The 17,505-nt window shown below is 46.0% G+C and overlaps 1 protein-coding gene across 1 annotated transcript in view; it reads left to right on the top strand.

The window, feature by feature from the left end:
* The window catches only part of LOC122816753 (lysosomal alpha-glucosidase-like), a gene marked incomplete in the record, with an annotated part of 907,240 nt that overhangs the window by 351,517 nt on the left and 538,218 nt on the right, over positions 1–17,505 (top strand). The window contains 1 exon segment of the mRNA XM_044089759.1: positions 1,930–2,078. Within this exon segment, the coding sequence (XP_043945694.1) occupies positions 1,930–2,078 (149 nt within the window).

Below are 17,505 nucleotides of genomic sequence, written 5' to 3'. Positions count from 1 at the left end.
TATATATATATATATATATATATTTTTTTTTTTTTGCCTACCTATTGGGGGCACCTGACATCTGGGGCAAGAAAAACTGAAGAAGATGGCGTCGGATGCCTCTTATATACCCCTGGTGCACTGATGTCAGGGAAGAAGCGACAGCAACCGACGCCGGACCAAGACTTTGGAATTCGGGCCGACTGCGGGACCGCCTGACGGCAGGATAACCCAAGTGTGATGACCGCAGCAGGGTGACCACTCAAACATCTACATTTATGGTAGGTACAAAACTGTACTATCTCTTTGCTTCGCACCTCAACCTCCAGCTGAAAAAGTTCTGCACCAGGGAGTATCACCACCTAGCATGGAAGGTGGATCCCTTGACCTTCCCTTAGAACTCACTCTTTGTGTATGTTTTCCCTCCTCTGCCTCTTATTCCCAAGGTACTGATCAAGATAAGAGAGGAAAGACCAAAGGCCATCGTCATTGCTCCAGATTGGCCCAGACAACATTGGTATCCCTTACTGCGCAGCCTGACATTACAGCCTCCCAGGCAGCTTCCCCTGATCTCAGACCTCTTGATTGAGGTGGGGAGGGGTGCATGCAGCACCCAGACTTGCAGTCTGTCACACTGTCAACATGGCTACTACTCTAAAGGCAAACAGGGGGGCTCCTGTTAAGCAAACTGGTTCTAGACATTATCACAGAGGCCAGAAGGCCCAGCACCAGATAATCTTACACAGGGAAATGGAAAAGATTCTGCTGCTGGTGCCAGTCCAGAGGGGGCAGTTCTGCTCAGCCTTCAATCCCTCTTATCCTGGACTACCTAGCAGAGTTGCTCAATAGTGGCATCTCCTTCTTTTCTATTAAAATCCACGCCTCAGCCATTTCAGCTCATTTCAATACAGATCAGCCCCTGTTCTCCCAACCTTTGATTAAACAATTCTTCAGAGGGGCTTTTAATATCAGACCTCTCAGAAGGCCACCCATGCCAGCCTGGAACTTGAATGATGTTTTAGAAGAACTAACCTTACCACCCTGCAAACCTGCTGCTTCAGCAGAACTGAGATACCTCTCCTGGAAGACTGCTTTCCTACTAGCTATCACCTCAGCCAGAAGTGTTTCAGAACTTCAGGCACTGAAGGCCATTGAGCCCTTCATCATTTTCCATGCAGACAGGGTCACCCTGAGGACTAACCCCTCTTTTATGCCCAAGGTGGTATCTAATGTGACTCTCAACCAGGCCATGCATCTACCCACCTTCTTTCCTAACTCTCAAAACAGGCGGAAAGAATTCTGCACTCACTAGACACTCAGACAGCTCAGATACTACCTGGACCATACTAAACCTGTCAGGAAAACGTACCAACTTCTTGCCAGCTTTGCCCCAGGGGGAGAGGGGAAGCCCATTTCCAAATGGATATCGCACTGTATTCATTTCTGCTACAAATTAATTGGGAAACCACCCCCTAAGTCTGTTCATACCCATTCCACTAGGCCAACCTCCACTTGCACAGCATTCCTCAGAGGAGTTCCCACCAGGGACATCTTGGAAGCTGCCACCTAGACTTCTGTCCATATCTTCATAAAGCGTTACAGCTTACCTCTTTACTCTAAGGCTAGGGCAGGGTTTGCCTCGGCAGTTCTGCCCAACATGCTGACCCTTTGCTTAGGTCTCTTACTAATCGTACCACTCCTCTCCTCAGCTTTGGTAATCCTCCCACAGGTGATGACTGCAACAGTGAAACACGAAGAATATAGTACAGTCGTGTACACTTACTGTAAATGTAGATGTTCGAGTGTATTCACTGTGAAATTTTTTCTGTGCCACAGAAATCACGGTTTCTTCTTTATTGATGTTTCTGCAGTTTGTCACACAGTTTAGGAGTAAACCTGAATGTGTTCATTATCATAATGTTCTTTTTTTCTTGCTTAATCTGCTTGCAGGCTCAGGATCCAACTGCCTTCAGTTCAGAGACTCGGGAGGCCATGAAGAAAGTGTTGCTAACCCGTTATGCCCTTCTTCCATACCTTTACACCCTCTTCCATCGTGCACACCAGAAGGGTTACACTGTTGCTAGGCCCTTATTCTTTGAGTGAGTTTAATCACTTTTATCTTACACTTTGCATTTGTACCCATGTAAATGTTGATGTATAAATTGTCAGGCATTTAGCATATATAAAACTGTTTGATCCTGTTATAGTTGTCTTACAATAAATCTGGTGTGATGATGGAGGCCTTCTGCAGTAAATAAATATTGGAGAGTTCTGTAGCTGCTGCACTTGGCACTGTGTTTGTTTGTGCATGCCTCTTGCTGGCATACAGTGACATCATGTGCCAAATTAGGAGGCTGTATCTAGCCCCCTGTTGTGTTCATATCTTAGTCAGTGTTCATCTTAAAAAAAGTTCTTTTGTGTGATTTAAAAGGCCAGAACCAACCAAGTGCTCTGCCTTCACCAGACCACTAGCCAGAAACCTCAACAACAGTCTGTACTGCCTTGGGAAAAACGCAATAGTTAGTATTTAAGAAGACAGAGCATTTCAGTCCAGCTGTACACAGGAAATATACTGTAGGCTAAGGCTTACATCAGCATTTTTAAGATGGTCGCTGTGGAAGGTACTCATCAGAGATGCTTACAGGAGTATCCTTTGCACAGTTTTTGGTTAATGCTAACTTGATGGAAGAAGGATCGTTTCCTTTTGTTTAGTCAGCTTATACGGACAGTCTGTGACGCCTTGTCATTCATAAGCTACACAGCTATTACTTGCGTGGGGGGGGGGGGGTCATACCCATTATCAAGTAGTACAGAGTGGAGAGTGGGAGGTACACTCCCAAAATATTTGCTGAGGATTTGTCTCCAGATGTCTGCATAAACTCTCTTGTGCTTAAGCATTTTCATCATGACCACACCTAGCTGTCTTATGTGGAGAAATCCTGAGAGCGCTTCGTGATTGATATCTGAATTGGACATGCACTTCCCTGCCCCCTCTGAGTTTGTTCAGTTTGTTTTGTTTTCGTTGACTATGACCAGGTCCCACCAAGTGTACAGCCTGTGTTCAGGGGATACATGAAGGGTCTTTTTTGCTGACTGGGGGGGCATTTGGCTCCGAGTTCAGCATGACTGGTGTGGGTTGAGGAGTCCCCCTCACGGATAGTTCAAATGTTAATTATGCCCCTTGTCAAGTGTGACTTGACCTTATGAGAGTCAACCCTAGAGGCTGTTATTTATTGATACTGTCAGTCCCCTGTAATGACTTTTATAAGCACGTGCTATCTTTGTTGTGTGCTAACAGAAATATTATGGCTTGTTTTTGTGCTCTTAATTACATGTGTTGTCAGCTCATGCATCATGCTGAAGCTAGAGTTTGAGGAAAGCTTTCCTCTCCTTTAGTTTCCTAGGGAAATGGGAGTCTTTGGCTCAAAAGATCCTTGCATCTGAGACGCACATGGATAATAACACAGCTCCTCCACATACCTCCTTCCCAGCTGACCATTGCTTGCGAAGATAGGTTCATGAAGTGCATTGTGGATCAATCTGTTGCCTCTCTTTCTTCCTTCTTAACATGCCTGAAGCACTCACTGGACATGAAAGATGAAAAACCTCAAGTAACCCCTACCAAAAAAAAAAAAAAAAAAAAAAAAAATCGACACATTTATTTTGAATTTATCCTGAAAGTTGACGTCTTTGACTTTAACGGTGTGGAAGCATCCATATTCATCTGCTTGTCCTGCTGAGAATCCGGATACCCTGTGTTTGTACCTGAAAAAATAAATAAGATCATAACTGAACATCCCATGGAAAACTGCTGAGCAAGTTATTTGGTCCAACAGATAAGATAGGTTGGGCAAAAAGTTTTTTTTTTCCCCCTAACAGTTTAGGGTTGAAGTCTTTTAATCATCTCTCACGTGATGTCCTTCATGGATGCATCTGCAGTCATAACAAGTGGGTTGTCCTGTCGTCAGGCAGCCCTGCAGTCGGCCGGATTCCAAAGTCCGGGTCCGGCTTCGGCTGATGTCGCACTCCACCCGACGTCATCTCTGTTGGTCTTCGGGTATAAAAGCATCAGCCGACGCCATTTTCCTCAGTCTTTCTTGCCGCGTGGCGCCCGAAGCAGAAGCTGTTCGCAAGTGCCGGTCGGTCGGATCCAGAGATTACTTCTACCGAATACTACTTCGAAGACTTCTAAAGCTAAGTACCCCGTTGGGGACTCTTTCTTGCCTCAGCCGATGTCAGAAAAAGTTAACAATTGTTTAACCTGTGGGAAACAAATACCTCATAAAGATTTCCACTCTCACTGTCTGCCTTGTTTAGGCCCAGCCCACGACGTAGCAGCCTGATGTTCTTCATCTCACATTGCTGCAGTCCTTACACTTGGGTATAGCGCTGTCCTCGGTCGGCCCGAATACCAAAGTATATGGCTGACGCCGGTCATGGCGCATTAAACTGACGCCAGGACGTCAGGGTATAAATGCGCATGACCGACGTCATATCCCAGTCTTTTTTGCCGCGTGGTCCGATGCAGAAGCAAATTTGCGAGTGCAGGTTGGCGTCCTGAGATTTTCCGAAACCGGAGTTTCAGACCGAATCCAAGTTGGCTAAGTACCCGTTGGGAATATTTTGGTTTTTCTTGCCTCAGTATTTTACGGATGTCAGAAAAAGTAAATAACTGTATTTCTTGGGAAACAGATACCACATAGGGACTACCACAGCTTGTGTATACCGTGTTTAGGGCCTGAGCACGGCGTTGTTGGGTGTTCCTCTTGCTAGATTTAACAAACGTACCATAAAGAGGAGATTAGACTGCGCTAGGTTAGTCTTGAGCGGTGCAATTACAAAATGCCGTCGGATGCTCCGGCGCCGCTCTCGAAGAAGCGCAAGGACAAAACACCTAGGCCTAGGTTAGAGGCACCAGCCGACCGGACGTCGGTTCTTTAGAGGGCACGGTTGTGCCAGAGGCTAAACGGAAGTTTCCTAGAGTCCCAGGGGAAACTTTGTTGTTACAGGATGTGTCTTCACAGGAGGTAGGCCAGGCTGAAGGGGCTTCTCAGGTAGCTGTTCTCCCTCTCTGCCTAAGGTGGTTAGGCCTTCCCCTACTGTTACAAAGGCTTCTTCCAAGAGTAGGCCAGGTTCAGCTGTAGCAGGTGCTCCTCCTAGTACTTCAGGCCCTGTGCCCAAGAGACATATGCTTAAGATGGCTGAAGATTTAATTACTCTGGTTAGGTGTTCTATGCCCCCTCCTGACAAAAGGCCTAGGGTGGATCCTGAATTTGGGAATTTTGAACAGGATTCTGATATTTCTGAGTCTTCGGCTGAGGATTTACAGGAGTTTTCTCATTATTCTGATTCTGATGTGGATGACTCCACCCTTCTGCTTCTCCTCCTGAGGATTTCTCATTCTCAGAGACTCTCCATGCCATGAGGGAACATTTTAAATGGGAAGGTCAGGATTTCTCTGATTCCAGGAAAAGACTAAGGGAATTTTTGTTTTACCTCAGCATAGGCCTTTAGCTATACCCCTGTTCTTTCTGTGGTGGAAGATGTTTTGCAGAGGCTTCCTTAACCCTGATTCTTTACCTCCCGCTCCTGTTAAACCGGACAGATACTATAGGGTGCCTGAAGCTCACAAGTATCTTTTAAAAGCCCTAGGGCAGATCCAGAGACAGTTACTCAGGGGCCTAAAGGGGTTAAGGCTTCTGTGGCTAAAATCCAGTGCCTCAGGACAAAGAGGCAAGAGCTTTAGACAGATGGGGTAAGAAAGTGTATACTTCCTCAACTTTAGCTATGAGGGCTTTAAATTGTCAATTCCACATGCTGAGATATCAAATCTATCTCCTTTCACAGTTAAAGTCTAAGGTAGATGCTCTGGCAGAAGGTATTGAATGTAAGGAGTTACAAGATCTGGTACATGTGTCTGAACAGGTGGGTAAGCATTCCTTACAATGTGGTTTTGATGCTGTACAGGCCTCTTCCAGGGTGGCTGCCACTGGTACTGTCCTTCATGAGGCACGCCTGGTTACGGGATCAGAATTTAGCTGAACATGTTAAGTCAAGGATCTTGGATGCCCCTTTACAATCTGATGTGTTGTTTGGTTAAGCCTGTTGCAGCAGTTTTAAAGAAAATAGACAACAAAGCTAAATCTATGCACACTGTCAAAGATTTTTTACAGGTTCAACCACCAAAGTTTAGCAGAAACTGGCCAAGCAAGGCGTGGACATACCCTTCTTATGATTCCCAGTCTAGGGGTAGGTCTAGGCGTGCTAGGGGCAGAGCTCAGGGTTCCTTTAGATCCAGGACAGGGGCTCACCTGCACAGTCTTCAGGGAGGGCAGGGGTCAGCCCTTTCAGAGACAGACCCAATGACCTACCTTTTCAACTGCCAGAACCTTCACGTCTCGCAGCACCTTTAGGAGGAAGACTGACACTTTTCAAAGAGAACTGGAGTTTAATTACCCAAGACAGATGGGTATTGGATATCATTCACCACGGTTACAGATTTTATTTCCATACCTTACCACCGTTCAAGGGCATGCCAGATATTCCGCCCCAACACAAATTGGAAGCTCACAGACAAATATCCATATTGACACAGATAGGGGCCATACAACGGTGCCTATGGCAGAAAGGGGCCTAGGATTTTACTCGTCTATTCCTAGTACCAAAAAGGGGAACACGTGGAGACCAATTCTGGATTTGTCTATCCTCAACACCTTTCTGGACATCCCCAAGTTCAAGATGCTGACATTGCAACAGCTTTTACCCCTCCTGGACAAGGATCACTGGATGGTAACTTTGGATCTCCAAGAGGCTTACCTTCATGTCCCTATCACTCTAGGCTGCAGGAAGTATCTGCGTTTCGAGCTGGAGATTCACACTATCAATTCTCTGCATTGCCCTTTGGCTTATCCACTGCACCCAGAGTATTCACAAAGGTCCTGGCTCCAGTGATAGCTTTTCAGACGGAAAGGAATACAGATTTACCCTTATTTGGACGATTGCCTGATTCTGGCTCAGGGCAAGGACGAACTTCTACAGCATTTAAAGTATGTGATAACAGTGCTAAGATGCCTAGGGTATTCTGTGAGCGAAACAAAGTCCAGTCTAGTACCCTCTCAGGACATGTGCTTTCTGGGTGTGAGACTGAATACAGCAGCCCAGATGGCCTTCTTGACCCCGGACAAACAAAGAATCTTTCCCTTTACTTCCAACAACTATCACATCAGTCCGGGCTGACTGCAAGGACAGTCCTTCAAGCCTTAGGGTTCATGGCATCTTGTATTCTGGTGCTTCCCAATGCCAAACTGCATATGAGGAAGCTACAATGGTATCTCAAGAATCTATGGACACAGCACTGCCACGATCTGGACACTGTCATTCCAATAATACCTTGCATCCAAAGGAATTCTTGTGGTGGGCTCAGCAATGTCACCTAAACAAGGGACTTTCTGTGACCCGGCCGGAGGCAAGTCAGATTCTAACAACAGATGCCTCAGACAAAGCTTGGGGCTCATCTCAATGGAAAATGGATACAGGACAAGTGGCCTGCCAGACTACAACATCTACATATCAACCTAAAGGAGATGTTAGCAGTCCAGTTTGCATTAACAGCTTTCAAGGAATTACTTCTTCCAGGACAGGTGTTGATTCTAACAGACAACACAACCGTCATGTGGTACATCAACAAGCAAGGGGTACACTTTCTTACCCTGTATGCACACATACTATCATTCTATGGGAAACTGCTCTCAGTCTACAACTGGATCTTCAGGCAAGGTTTCTGCCGGGGGTGCAGAACTCCTTAGCAGATGTGTTAAGCAGGCAAATCATGGATCCTCAGGTATTTCAGCAAGTAACAGTGTCATGGGGAACACCAGACATAGATCTGTTCGCTTCTCCTCTAAACCACCAGCTGCCAAAGTTTTGCACAAAAAGGATACACCAGGCAGCTTGGAAAACGGATGCTCTTTCTTTCAGTTGGAAAAATCTTCATGTATACGCCTTTCCACCACTTCCTCTACTTCTAAGGGTTCTGCTAAAGGTAAGCCAGGACAAACCAAGAATGATCCTGATAGCTCCAGATTGGCCCCGACAGCATTGGTACCCACTACTGAGAAATCTAATAAGGAAACCACCGTGGCCCCTGCCTTTGATTCCTCAACTGTTATCTCAAAAGGACGGTCATTTACTCAATGTCAAGCTTCACTCTCTTCATCTCACAGCATGGCATATCCTGTTTTAGCTAATAGCAGGGCTCAACTTCCTCAACAAGTTTTGAATGTGATTATGGAAGCTAGGAGACCTAGTACAAGGAAAGTGTATGCGGACAAGTGGAAGAGATTTTGCTTTGGAGTGCAGCAAAGGGTGTGGATGTTTCTGAGCCTGACTTAAGTGTGGCTCTTCTATATCTTACTGAGTTATTGGACAAGGGTTTGTCCTTCTCTTCCATTAAAATTCATGCTGCAGCAATTTCAGCTCACTATGACTGTGATCCACCTTTGTTTTCTCATTCTTTGTTCAAGCAATTTCTCAGAGGGCAAAGAACATAAGACCTCCACGAAGAGCTCCTACTCCAGCTTGGGACCTCAATTATGTGTTGGAAAAGCTCACTCTGCCACCTTTTGAGCCTGCAGCTACGGCTGAGTTAAAATATTTGTCATGGAAGACTGCTTTTTTGTTGGCCATTACCTCTGCAAGAAGGGTTTCTGAATTGCAGGCCCTTATGGCTGTTGAGCCTTTCTTGATCTTCCATAAGGATAGGGTATCTTTACGCACTAACCCTTCCTTTATGCCTAAGGTGGTCTCAAGTGTGTCCTTAAACCAGTCTATTCATTTACCTACCTTTTATGCAGACCCCCAAAACAGGAGGGAAAAGATCTTGCATACTTTGGACGTGCACAGACAGTTACGCTACTACTTAGATAGGACTAAGGGTTTCAGGCAGTCGCAACAGTTGTTTGTTTCTTTTGCTTTAGGTACTCAGGGCAAGCCTGTGTCAAAGCAAACTCTTTCTAAATGGATTGGGTTTTGCATTTCTTTTGTTATTCTCAGCATGGCAAACAGATCCCAACAGGGATCAGACCTCATTCCACTAGGGCTACTGCCACCTCTACAGCCTTTCTAAGGGGAGTGTCAACTAAGGACATTTTGGAGGCAGCTACTTGGAGTTCAGTACATACTTTCTCTAAGCACTACCACCTTCCCTCTACTCTAAATCTAGGGCTGGGTTTGCCACTGCTATTCTACAGGGCATTTTGACAGCTCCTGCTTCTATTTGATTTGCCATCCTCCCTTACCTCTGCTTTGGGAATCTACCCAAGTGTAAGGACTGCAGCAATGTGAGATGAAGAACATAGTACAGTTTTGTACCTACCATAAATGTAGATGTTCGAAGATCCACATTGCTGCAGTCCAATTTACCCTCCCTCCGTCCCCTCTGTGTTTAGGGGTGGTTGTGTGGTTAGGTTACTACTTTATTAGATAATTGTTAGAAGTTGTACATAGTTTGGGTGTGGGGGTGTTTAGTGTTTGGTAATTTTTTGATTTTACCCTGTTTAGGGTCTTCTGACATCTGGGGCAAGAAAAGACTGAGGATATGACGTCGGTCATGCGCATTTATACCCTGACGTCCTGGCGTCAGTTTAATGCGCCATGACCGGCGTCAGCCATATACTTTGGTATTCGGGCCGACCGAGGACAGCGCTATACCCAAGTGTAAGGACTGCAGCAATGTGGATCTTCGAACATCTACATTTATGGTAGGTACAAAACTGTACTTTCAGCCTGTGCCTCTTTCAACCGACGAACGCTTAGGCGTCGGTCGGAGTTTGCAGAACAGTTTTTCGGTACTGATTTTGCGTACATTATGCCGTCGGATCCTCCGACTACCCAATCTTCCAAAAAACGCAAAGATAAAGACCGACACTTCGCGGTCGCGGTTTCGGCGAAACCACGGCAAAGCAAACCCATGAGTGTCTCGGTTTCGGCCGAAACCGAGAAAACTGCTCAAAGTACAGCTGAACCTATTCTTACAACTGAGGCCCCTGCTACAATTCTTGAATCGACCTCAGAAATTTTACCCACTACGGTGGTTGACTTATCAGACACCATCCCCTTGGATGTCTCTACCCCAGCACGTGGTGCTGCTAGGCCTCCAGCAGCCATGTCCATTAAGGCCTTCGCCAGGGCTAAAGCAGCCAAGACTACTAAATCAGTGCCTGTTAAACCCCCCTCATCCAGGCCCTCTTCTAGCTCTCAAATGCTTTCTTTGGCAGAAGATTTAATTTCTTTAATTAGAGGATCTCAATCTCACCCAGACAGGGCCTCTCAGCCCCCAGAGAAGAGACCTAGGGTAGAGCCCCCTGAGCCAGTGTCTTCTGATGATTCTGCTGATGAATCAGACATAACTGACCAGCCTGAGGCTCCCTTCTCCAATTTTGAAGATTCTGATGCTGAAGAATCCATTCCAGCTGCTTCCCCACCAGAAGAATTCTCCTTTGGGAAACCTTGCATGCCATGCGAGAACAGTTCCAATGGCAGCAACAGGATTTTTCAGACTCCAGAAAAAGACTTAGGACTTTTCTGCACCTCCCACAGCACAGGCCCTTAGCTATACCTCCTGTTCTTTCTGTGGTGGATGATGCTTTCAATGATGTTTGCTCCGCTCCAGATTCTTTACCCCCAGCCCCTGCCAAACCAGACAGATTTTACAGGGTGCCAGATACTCATCACCACCTTTACAAGGCCCCACTTGCAGACCCAGAAATTATATCCCAGGGTCCCAAGGCAGTAGCCGCGACCACAGCTAAAAACCCTATTCCTTCTGAAAGGGAAGCAAGGTCACTAGACAGATGGGGTAAAAAGGTCTACACTTCAGCTACTCTCTCAGCTAGAGCTTTAAACTGTCAGTTTCACATGATACAATACCAAGAGTTTATGCTTGATCAGTTAACTAAAAAACTATCTACTGATGAATCTCTTGATAAGAAATATGTATTAGAGATGGTAAATAACATACAACAGGTTAGCAACCATTCCTTAAAATGTGGCTATGATGCACTGGAGGCTTCATTTAGATCAGCCATGACAGGCACAGTGATAAGAAGGCATGCATGGCTAAAGGAACAAGCTTTACCGGATCATGTTAAAGCTAAGTTGCTAGATGCTCCTATGGACAAGACAAGTTTGTTTGGTACACCTGCCCAGCAGGTTATGAAGAAAATGGAAGAAAAGGCAAAATCTGTTCAAACTGTTAAAGATTTCTTGCAGGTTCAACCCCAAGGTTTAGCAGGAACTGGCCTGCCAAAATTGGTCCTTTCCTGACTCCACAAAATTTCAAAGGGGCAGGAATAGACGTTCCAGAGGCAGAAACCAATCCAGAGGAGGTGCCTACAGAGGACGACAGTGGCAAGGTAACAACAGAGGCACAGACACAGCCACTGCCACTACATCAGCACAACCACAGTGACTTAATCCTACATCCGCCTACCAGGGAACAAATAGCAGCTCCTCTAGGCGGAAAGTTAACCTTATTTTCAAAGAACTGGCACTACATAACAAAAGACAAGTGGATTTTACAAACCATAGATCAAGGATACGGTTTCACTTCCACACTTTACCAGTCAAAGAGGAATGCCAAATCTACCTCCAAATCAAAAACAGAGGCTCTACCAGATAATGGAGTTAGCAAACATGAGAGCTGTGGAAAGAGTGCCAACAGCAGAACAAGGAAAGGGGTTCTACTCAAGACTATTCCTAGTTCCAAGAAAGGAAAAAAGTTGGAGACCAATTCTCGACCTGTCCACCTTAAATACATACATCATTGTCCCAAAATTCAAAATGCTGACCCTACAGCAACTTCTTCCCATGCTGGGCAAGGAGTCTTGGCTGGTAACTCTAGATCTCAAGGAGGCATACCTGCACGTCCCCATTCGACCAATCTGCAGAAGATACCTCAGATTTCTTGCAGGATCAGAGCACTATCAATTCTCAGCATTGCCCTTTGGCTTATCTACTGCGCCCAGAGTATTCACAAAATGCCTGGCATCAGTAATCGCCCATTGCAGACTACAGGGAATTCAAATTTACCCATACCTGGACGACTGCCTGCTACAAGGGGACAACAAAAGCAAGCTGACAACAGATTTACAAAGGGTCATTTACTTGCTACAAGGACTAGGATACACAGTCAATTTACAAAAGTCAAGGCTGATACCATCCCAGACAAGGACATTCTTGGGCGCGGAATTGGACACAGTACAACAAATGGCATTCCTGACTACAGAAAAACAAAAAGAACTTCCTCTTTACTTCTTGGCACTAACAAAACTGAACAAGTTAACAGCAAGAAAATTTCTACAGGCCTTGGGCTTCATGGCATCATGCATAATCTTGGTCCCATTTGCCAGACTACATATGAGGAAACTACAGTGGTACCTAAAGAATTTATGGTCCCAACACAGACACAGTCTAGAAACAGAAATCCCACTAATCCCATGCTTAAAACAGGAGTTCCTATGGTGGGCTCAGGCATGCCAATCAAACCCAGGCCTGCCCTTCCGCAGATGTCAACCAAGCCAGACCATCACAACAGACGCTTCAGACCTAGGATGGGGGGCCCACATGCTGGACAAATGCGTGCAAGGATTGTGGACACAGGATCAACTTCACCTGCACATCAATCTAAAAGAAATGCTGGCAGTAAAACTGGCAATCCAAAAGTTCAAACCATTCCTCAAAGAGGGCCAGTTGATGATAAGGACAGACAACACCACAGTCATGTGGTACATCAACAAACAGGGAGGCACTCATTCATACCCCTATGCAGAATGACCTTGGAGCTGTGGACCCTGGCACTCAGCTACAACATTCAGTTACAGGCAATATTTGTACCGGGAAAGACAATACTCTAGCAGACATACTAAGCAGAACCACTTCGATTGCCCACGAATGGAAGCTGCACCCGGACATCTTCAAGACCATCTCAAAGAAATGGGAATGCCACAGATAGACCTATTCGCATCACCTCTCAATCACCAGCTCAAAAATTCTGCACAAGGACATTCCACCCACTAGCATGGAAAGTGGACTCACTCTCCTTCAACTGGAAAGGCCTAACAGCATATGCATTCCCACCTCTTCCCTTGATACACAAGGTACTACTAAAAATCAAGGAAGAACGTCCAAGGATAATCCTGATAGCCCCAAACTGGCCAAGACAACACTGGTACCCACTACTGAAGAGCATGTCTCAGAACAACATGTGGCCAATACCCCTGATGCCTTTGATGTTAACTCAGAACAACTACAGCATCATACATCCAAACCTAAAAACGCTGCAACTGACTGCATGGAACATTTCATAGCAGCAGCTAATCCAGAACTTTCTCAAAGAGTTAAAGACATTATTCTTGAAGCACGCAGACCTTCAACAAGAAAGAACTATGCTGGAAAATGGAAAAGGTTTGTCATTTGGAGTACCGAAAGAGGAAAAGATGTGTCAAACATAGATATGCCTAACATTCTGGAGTATCTGGCCGAACTTCTTCATTCAGGCCTGTCCTACTCCTCCATCAAGATACATGCATCAGCTATTTCAGCAGAATACAGCTTTGATCCACCTGTTTTTTCGCACCCTTTGCTCAGGCAGTTCCTCAGAGGAATCAAGAATGTAAAACCTCCAAGGAAACCACCATTACCAGCTTGGGACTTAAACTTTGTGCTAGAAAAGTTGACACTAGCACCCTTTGAACCAGCAGCAACAGCAGACCTACAACACCTGTCATGGAAAACTGCTTTCCTACTGGCAATTACTTCAGCAAGGAGGGTTTCAGAACTACAGGCCTTAATGGCAGTGCAACCCTTCCTAATCTTCCACCAAGATAGAGTGTCCTTGAGGACTAATCCTACATTTATGCCTAAGGTGGTATCCAGAGTATCTTTAAACCAGGCAATCCACCTACCTACCTTCTTTCCCAACCCACAAAACAGAGGGAAAGAATACTGCATACCTTGGATGTACATAGACAGCTACGCTACTACTTGGACAGAACAAAAATAGCAGAAAGACTGACCAACTTTTTGTAGCCTATGCAACAGGAAGGGAAGGAAAAGCTATTTCCAAACAGACAATCTCCAAATGGATAGGAAATTGCATACGGTACTGTTACTCCTTCCATGGAAAACCAATTCCACAGAACATAAGACCTCATTCTACAAGGGCAACAGCCACTACCACAGCCTTCTTACGAGGAGTGGCAACCAAAGACATTATTGAGGCGGCTACTTGGACCTCCGTGCATACATTTGCCAAGCATTATAATTTGCCTCTTTATTCCAGATCCCGAGCAGGGTTTGCCACTGCTGTACTGCAAGGGATCCTAAACACACCATAATCTACCTTTATCCTCCTGGCGTAGTTGGCTATGGTATTCTACCCACTTGTTATGACTGCAGATGCATCCATGAAGGACATAGTACAGTTTTGTACCTACCATAAATGTAGATGTCCGAACTGGATAGCATCTGCAGTCAGGATTACCCTCCCTCCTTCCCCTCTGTGGTACTCCTAGGGTGTTTACCCTCCTAATAGCTAGCTGTTGGGGGGGGAGTCTTTTATGGTGTATTTGTTTGTATATATGTGCATATATGCTTATTGTTGTGTTTACCTCTATCTATTTGGAAACATTGGCATCTATCCAAATTTTACCCTGCAAGAGGGCTACTGGCATCTGGGGCAAGAAACACTGAGGAAAATGGCGTCGGCTGATGCTTTTATACCCGAAGACCAACAGAGATGACGTCGGGTGGAGTGCGACATCAGCCGAAGCCGGACCCGGACTTTGGATTCCGGCCGACTGCAGGGCTGCCTGACGACAGGACAACCCACTTGTTATGACTGCAGATGCTATCCAGTTCGGACATCTACATTTATGGTAGGTACAAAACTGTACTTTCTAGTCCCTTGTGGGATCAGACTATAAAAAAAGCTGGTAGACTTCCATGAATCTGGTTTCATGGAGGCTGTAAAAAGTACCGACTTGTCTTTTGCAGTAGAATTTCACATAGTCTGCTCTAAGATTGTATTGGCTGGGCTAATGTTTTATTTGTTTGTCGTTGTGTATGTGGAAATTCCGACTGGGTGATAACCATTTTCACTGGAGGCCTGAGAAGAAAAGCTGCAATGTTATGTAGTCCAATCTCGCCTACATTCTTACCTGTGGGTTCGGCTCCGACTTGGCCAGACTTTTCTAGCTCAAAGTCTTCTGTTGGCTGGGCTAAGAAGGTATCCCATGATGTCCTTCAAGAATGCATCTGCAGTCATAACATATGGCTTGTCCTGCCTCAGGCAGCCCTCGGTCGGCCGGATTCCAAAGTCTGGGTCCGGCGTCGCTGGTGTCGCCTCCTCTCCGACGTCAGAACGGCTGGAGTATAAAGGCATCGGCTGACGCCATCTTCTTCAGTCTTTCTTGCCGCGCGGTGCCCGAAGCAGAAGCAGTTCACAAGTGCCGGTCGGTCAGCTCCTGTGTTTTCAGTACCGAAGTCATCTAAAAGCTAAGTACCCCGTTGGGGAACATTTTTTTCTTGCCTCAGCCGATGTCAGAACAAATTGAGAAAGTTAATAATTGTTTGTCTTGTGGTAAACAAATACCTCATAAGGACTTCCATTCTTATTGCCTACCTTGCCTGGGCCCAGACCACGACGTCTCAGCCTGTGCTGCCTGTGCTTGCTTTAATAAGCACACTCTCAGGTGCCGGGCAGAATTTGCCGAAGACTTTTTCGGCGAATCTTTCGCTTATATCATGCTGTCGGAACAACCGACTACTCAGTCTTCCAAAAAACAAAAGGACCGGGACCGACATCCTTGGCCCGCGTCCTCCACCGTTACTCCTCCTAAACCCTCCGCGAGTGCTTCGGTCCCTTCGGAAGCGGTAATTCAACCACTCCAGGCCGACGACACAGCGTTAACTCGTCCTTCTGTCTCGGCGTCTACACCGGTGCCGGTTGTTGACTTTCCTCCAGAAACCGAAGTTCTGGATCTACCTGACACCATTCCTGTGGACAAGGTTACTGCTGCACGTGGGGCAGCTAGGCCTCCTGTATCCATGTCCATCAAGGCCTTTGCACGTGCTAAGGCCGCCAGCCAGGCCAAGGCCCATCCTAAACCTACTGCCCAGACCCCTTCCTCTGATAAACAGATCATGTCTCTTGCTGCAGATCTTATTTCTCTTATCGGGGTCTCAGCCTCATCCAGACAGAGGTTTTCAGCCGCCTGCAGAGAAAAGGCCCAGAACTGAGCAGGCCGACAACCTCTCTTCAGATGAAGCCTCTGGGGATTCTGAGCCTTCAGATACCCAAGAAGAATCCTTCCAGGCCTATGAGGACTCTGATGCTGAGGAATCAATTCCCTCTGCCTCTCCTCCAGAGGATTTTTGTTCGGTGAAGTCCTACACTCTATGAGGGAGCATTTTAAATGGCAGGGTCAGGAATTCTCTGATTCCAGGAAAAGGCTACGTACCTTCCTCAAGCTACCCCAGCACAGACCTTTAGCTATCCCTCCAGTTATGGATGTCCTGGATGATGTTTTCTCCGACTCCAGTGCTAACCCTGATTCTCTCCCTCCTGCTCCTGTCAAGCCAGACAGATATTATAGGGTCCCTGATATCCACAAACATCTCTTTAAGGCCCATTCTGTGGATCTAGAAACTATTTCACAGGGCCCCAAGGGAGTGGCTACTTCCACAGCCAAGAATCCACTGCCAGCGGATAGGGAAGCTAGGTCCCTGGAGAGATGGGGTAAAAAAAGTTTATACCTCTATCACCCTGGCCATGAGGTCACTTAACTGCCTTTTTCATATGTTTCAGTACCAGGATTTTTTACTGGATGATTTACAGAAAAAGCTAGCCTCTCCTGAGCCTATTGATAGAAAGGCATTGCAGGATGTAGTACATAACACTCAGCAGGTTAGCAATCATTTTCTTCAGTGTGGTTATGATGCATTGGAGGCTTCATGTAGGGCAGCTATGACTGGGGCTGTGATACGTAGACATGCTTGGTTAAAAGAACAGCCATTGCCAGACCATGTTAAAGTAAAGTTACTTGATGCACCTCTGGAAAAACAGAAGCTTTTTGGTGCTAATGCACAAAACGTGTTGAAGTCCATTGAGGAAAAAGCTAAATCAGTACAGACAGTCAAAGATTTCCTCCAGGTTCAGCCACCCAGATTCAGCAGGAATTGGCCTTCAAAGAATTGGTCCTTTCCAGACACTGACAAAGTTTCAAAGGGGAACAGGCGTGCCCGAGGTAGAGGGCAATACCGAGGCTCCTACAGGGGCCGCCAATGGCAACCACCAAATCAAAGAAGTGGAGCAGGCAGTCCAGCTGCACCACAAGGACAACCACAATGACTTGGCTTTCACACCGCCTACAAAGGCTCAACGAGAAGCACCTTTGGGCGGAAAATTATCCTTATTCTCAAAAAACTGGCATATCTTAACCAAGGACAACTGGATTCTGGATTTAATAG

The sequence above is a fragment of the Protopterus annectens genome, chromosome 12.part0 (assembly GCF_019279795.1).
Source record: "Protopterus annectens isolate FY-2018-M chromosome 12.part0, PAN1.0, whole genome shotgun sequence".
Classification (NCBI taxonomy): Eukaryota; Metazoa; Chordata; order Ceratodontiformes; family Protopteridae; genus Protopterus; species Protopterus annectens.
The sequence above is the reverse complement of the archived record's forward strand: the minus strand, read 5'-3'. Positions and strand labels throughout refer to the sequence as shown.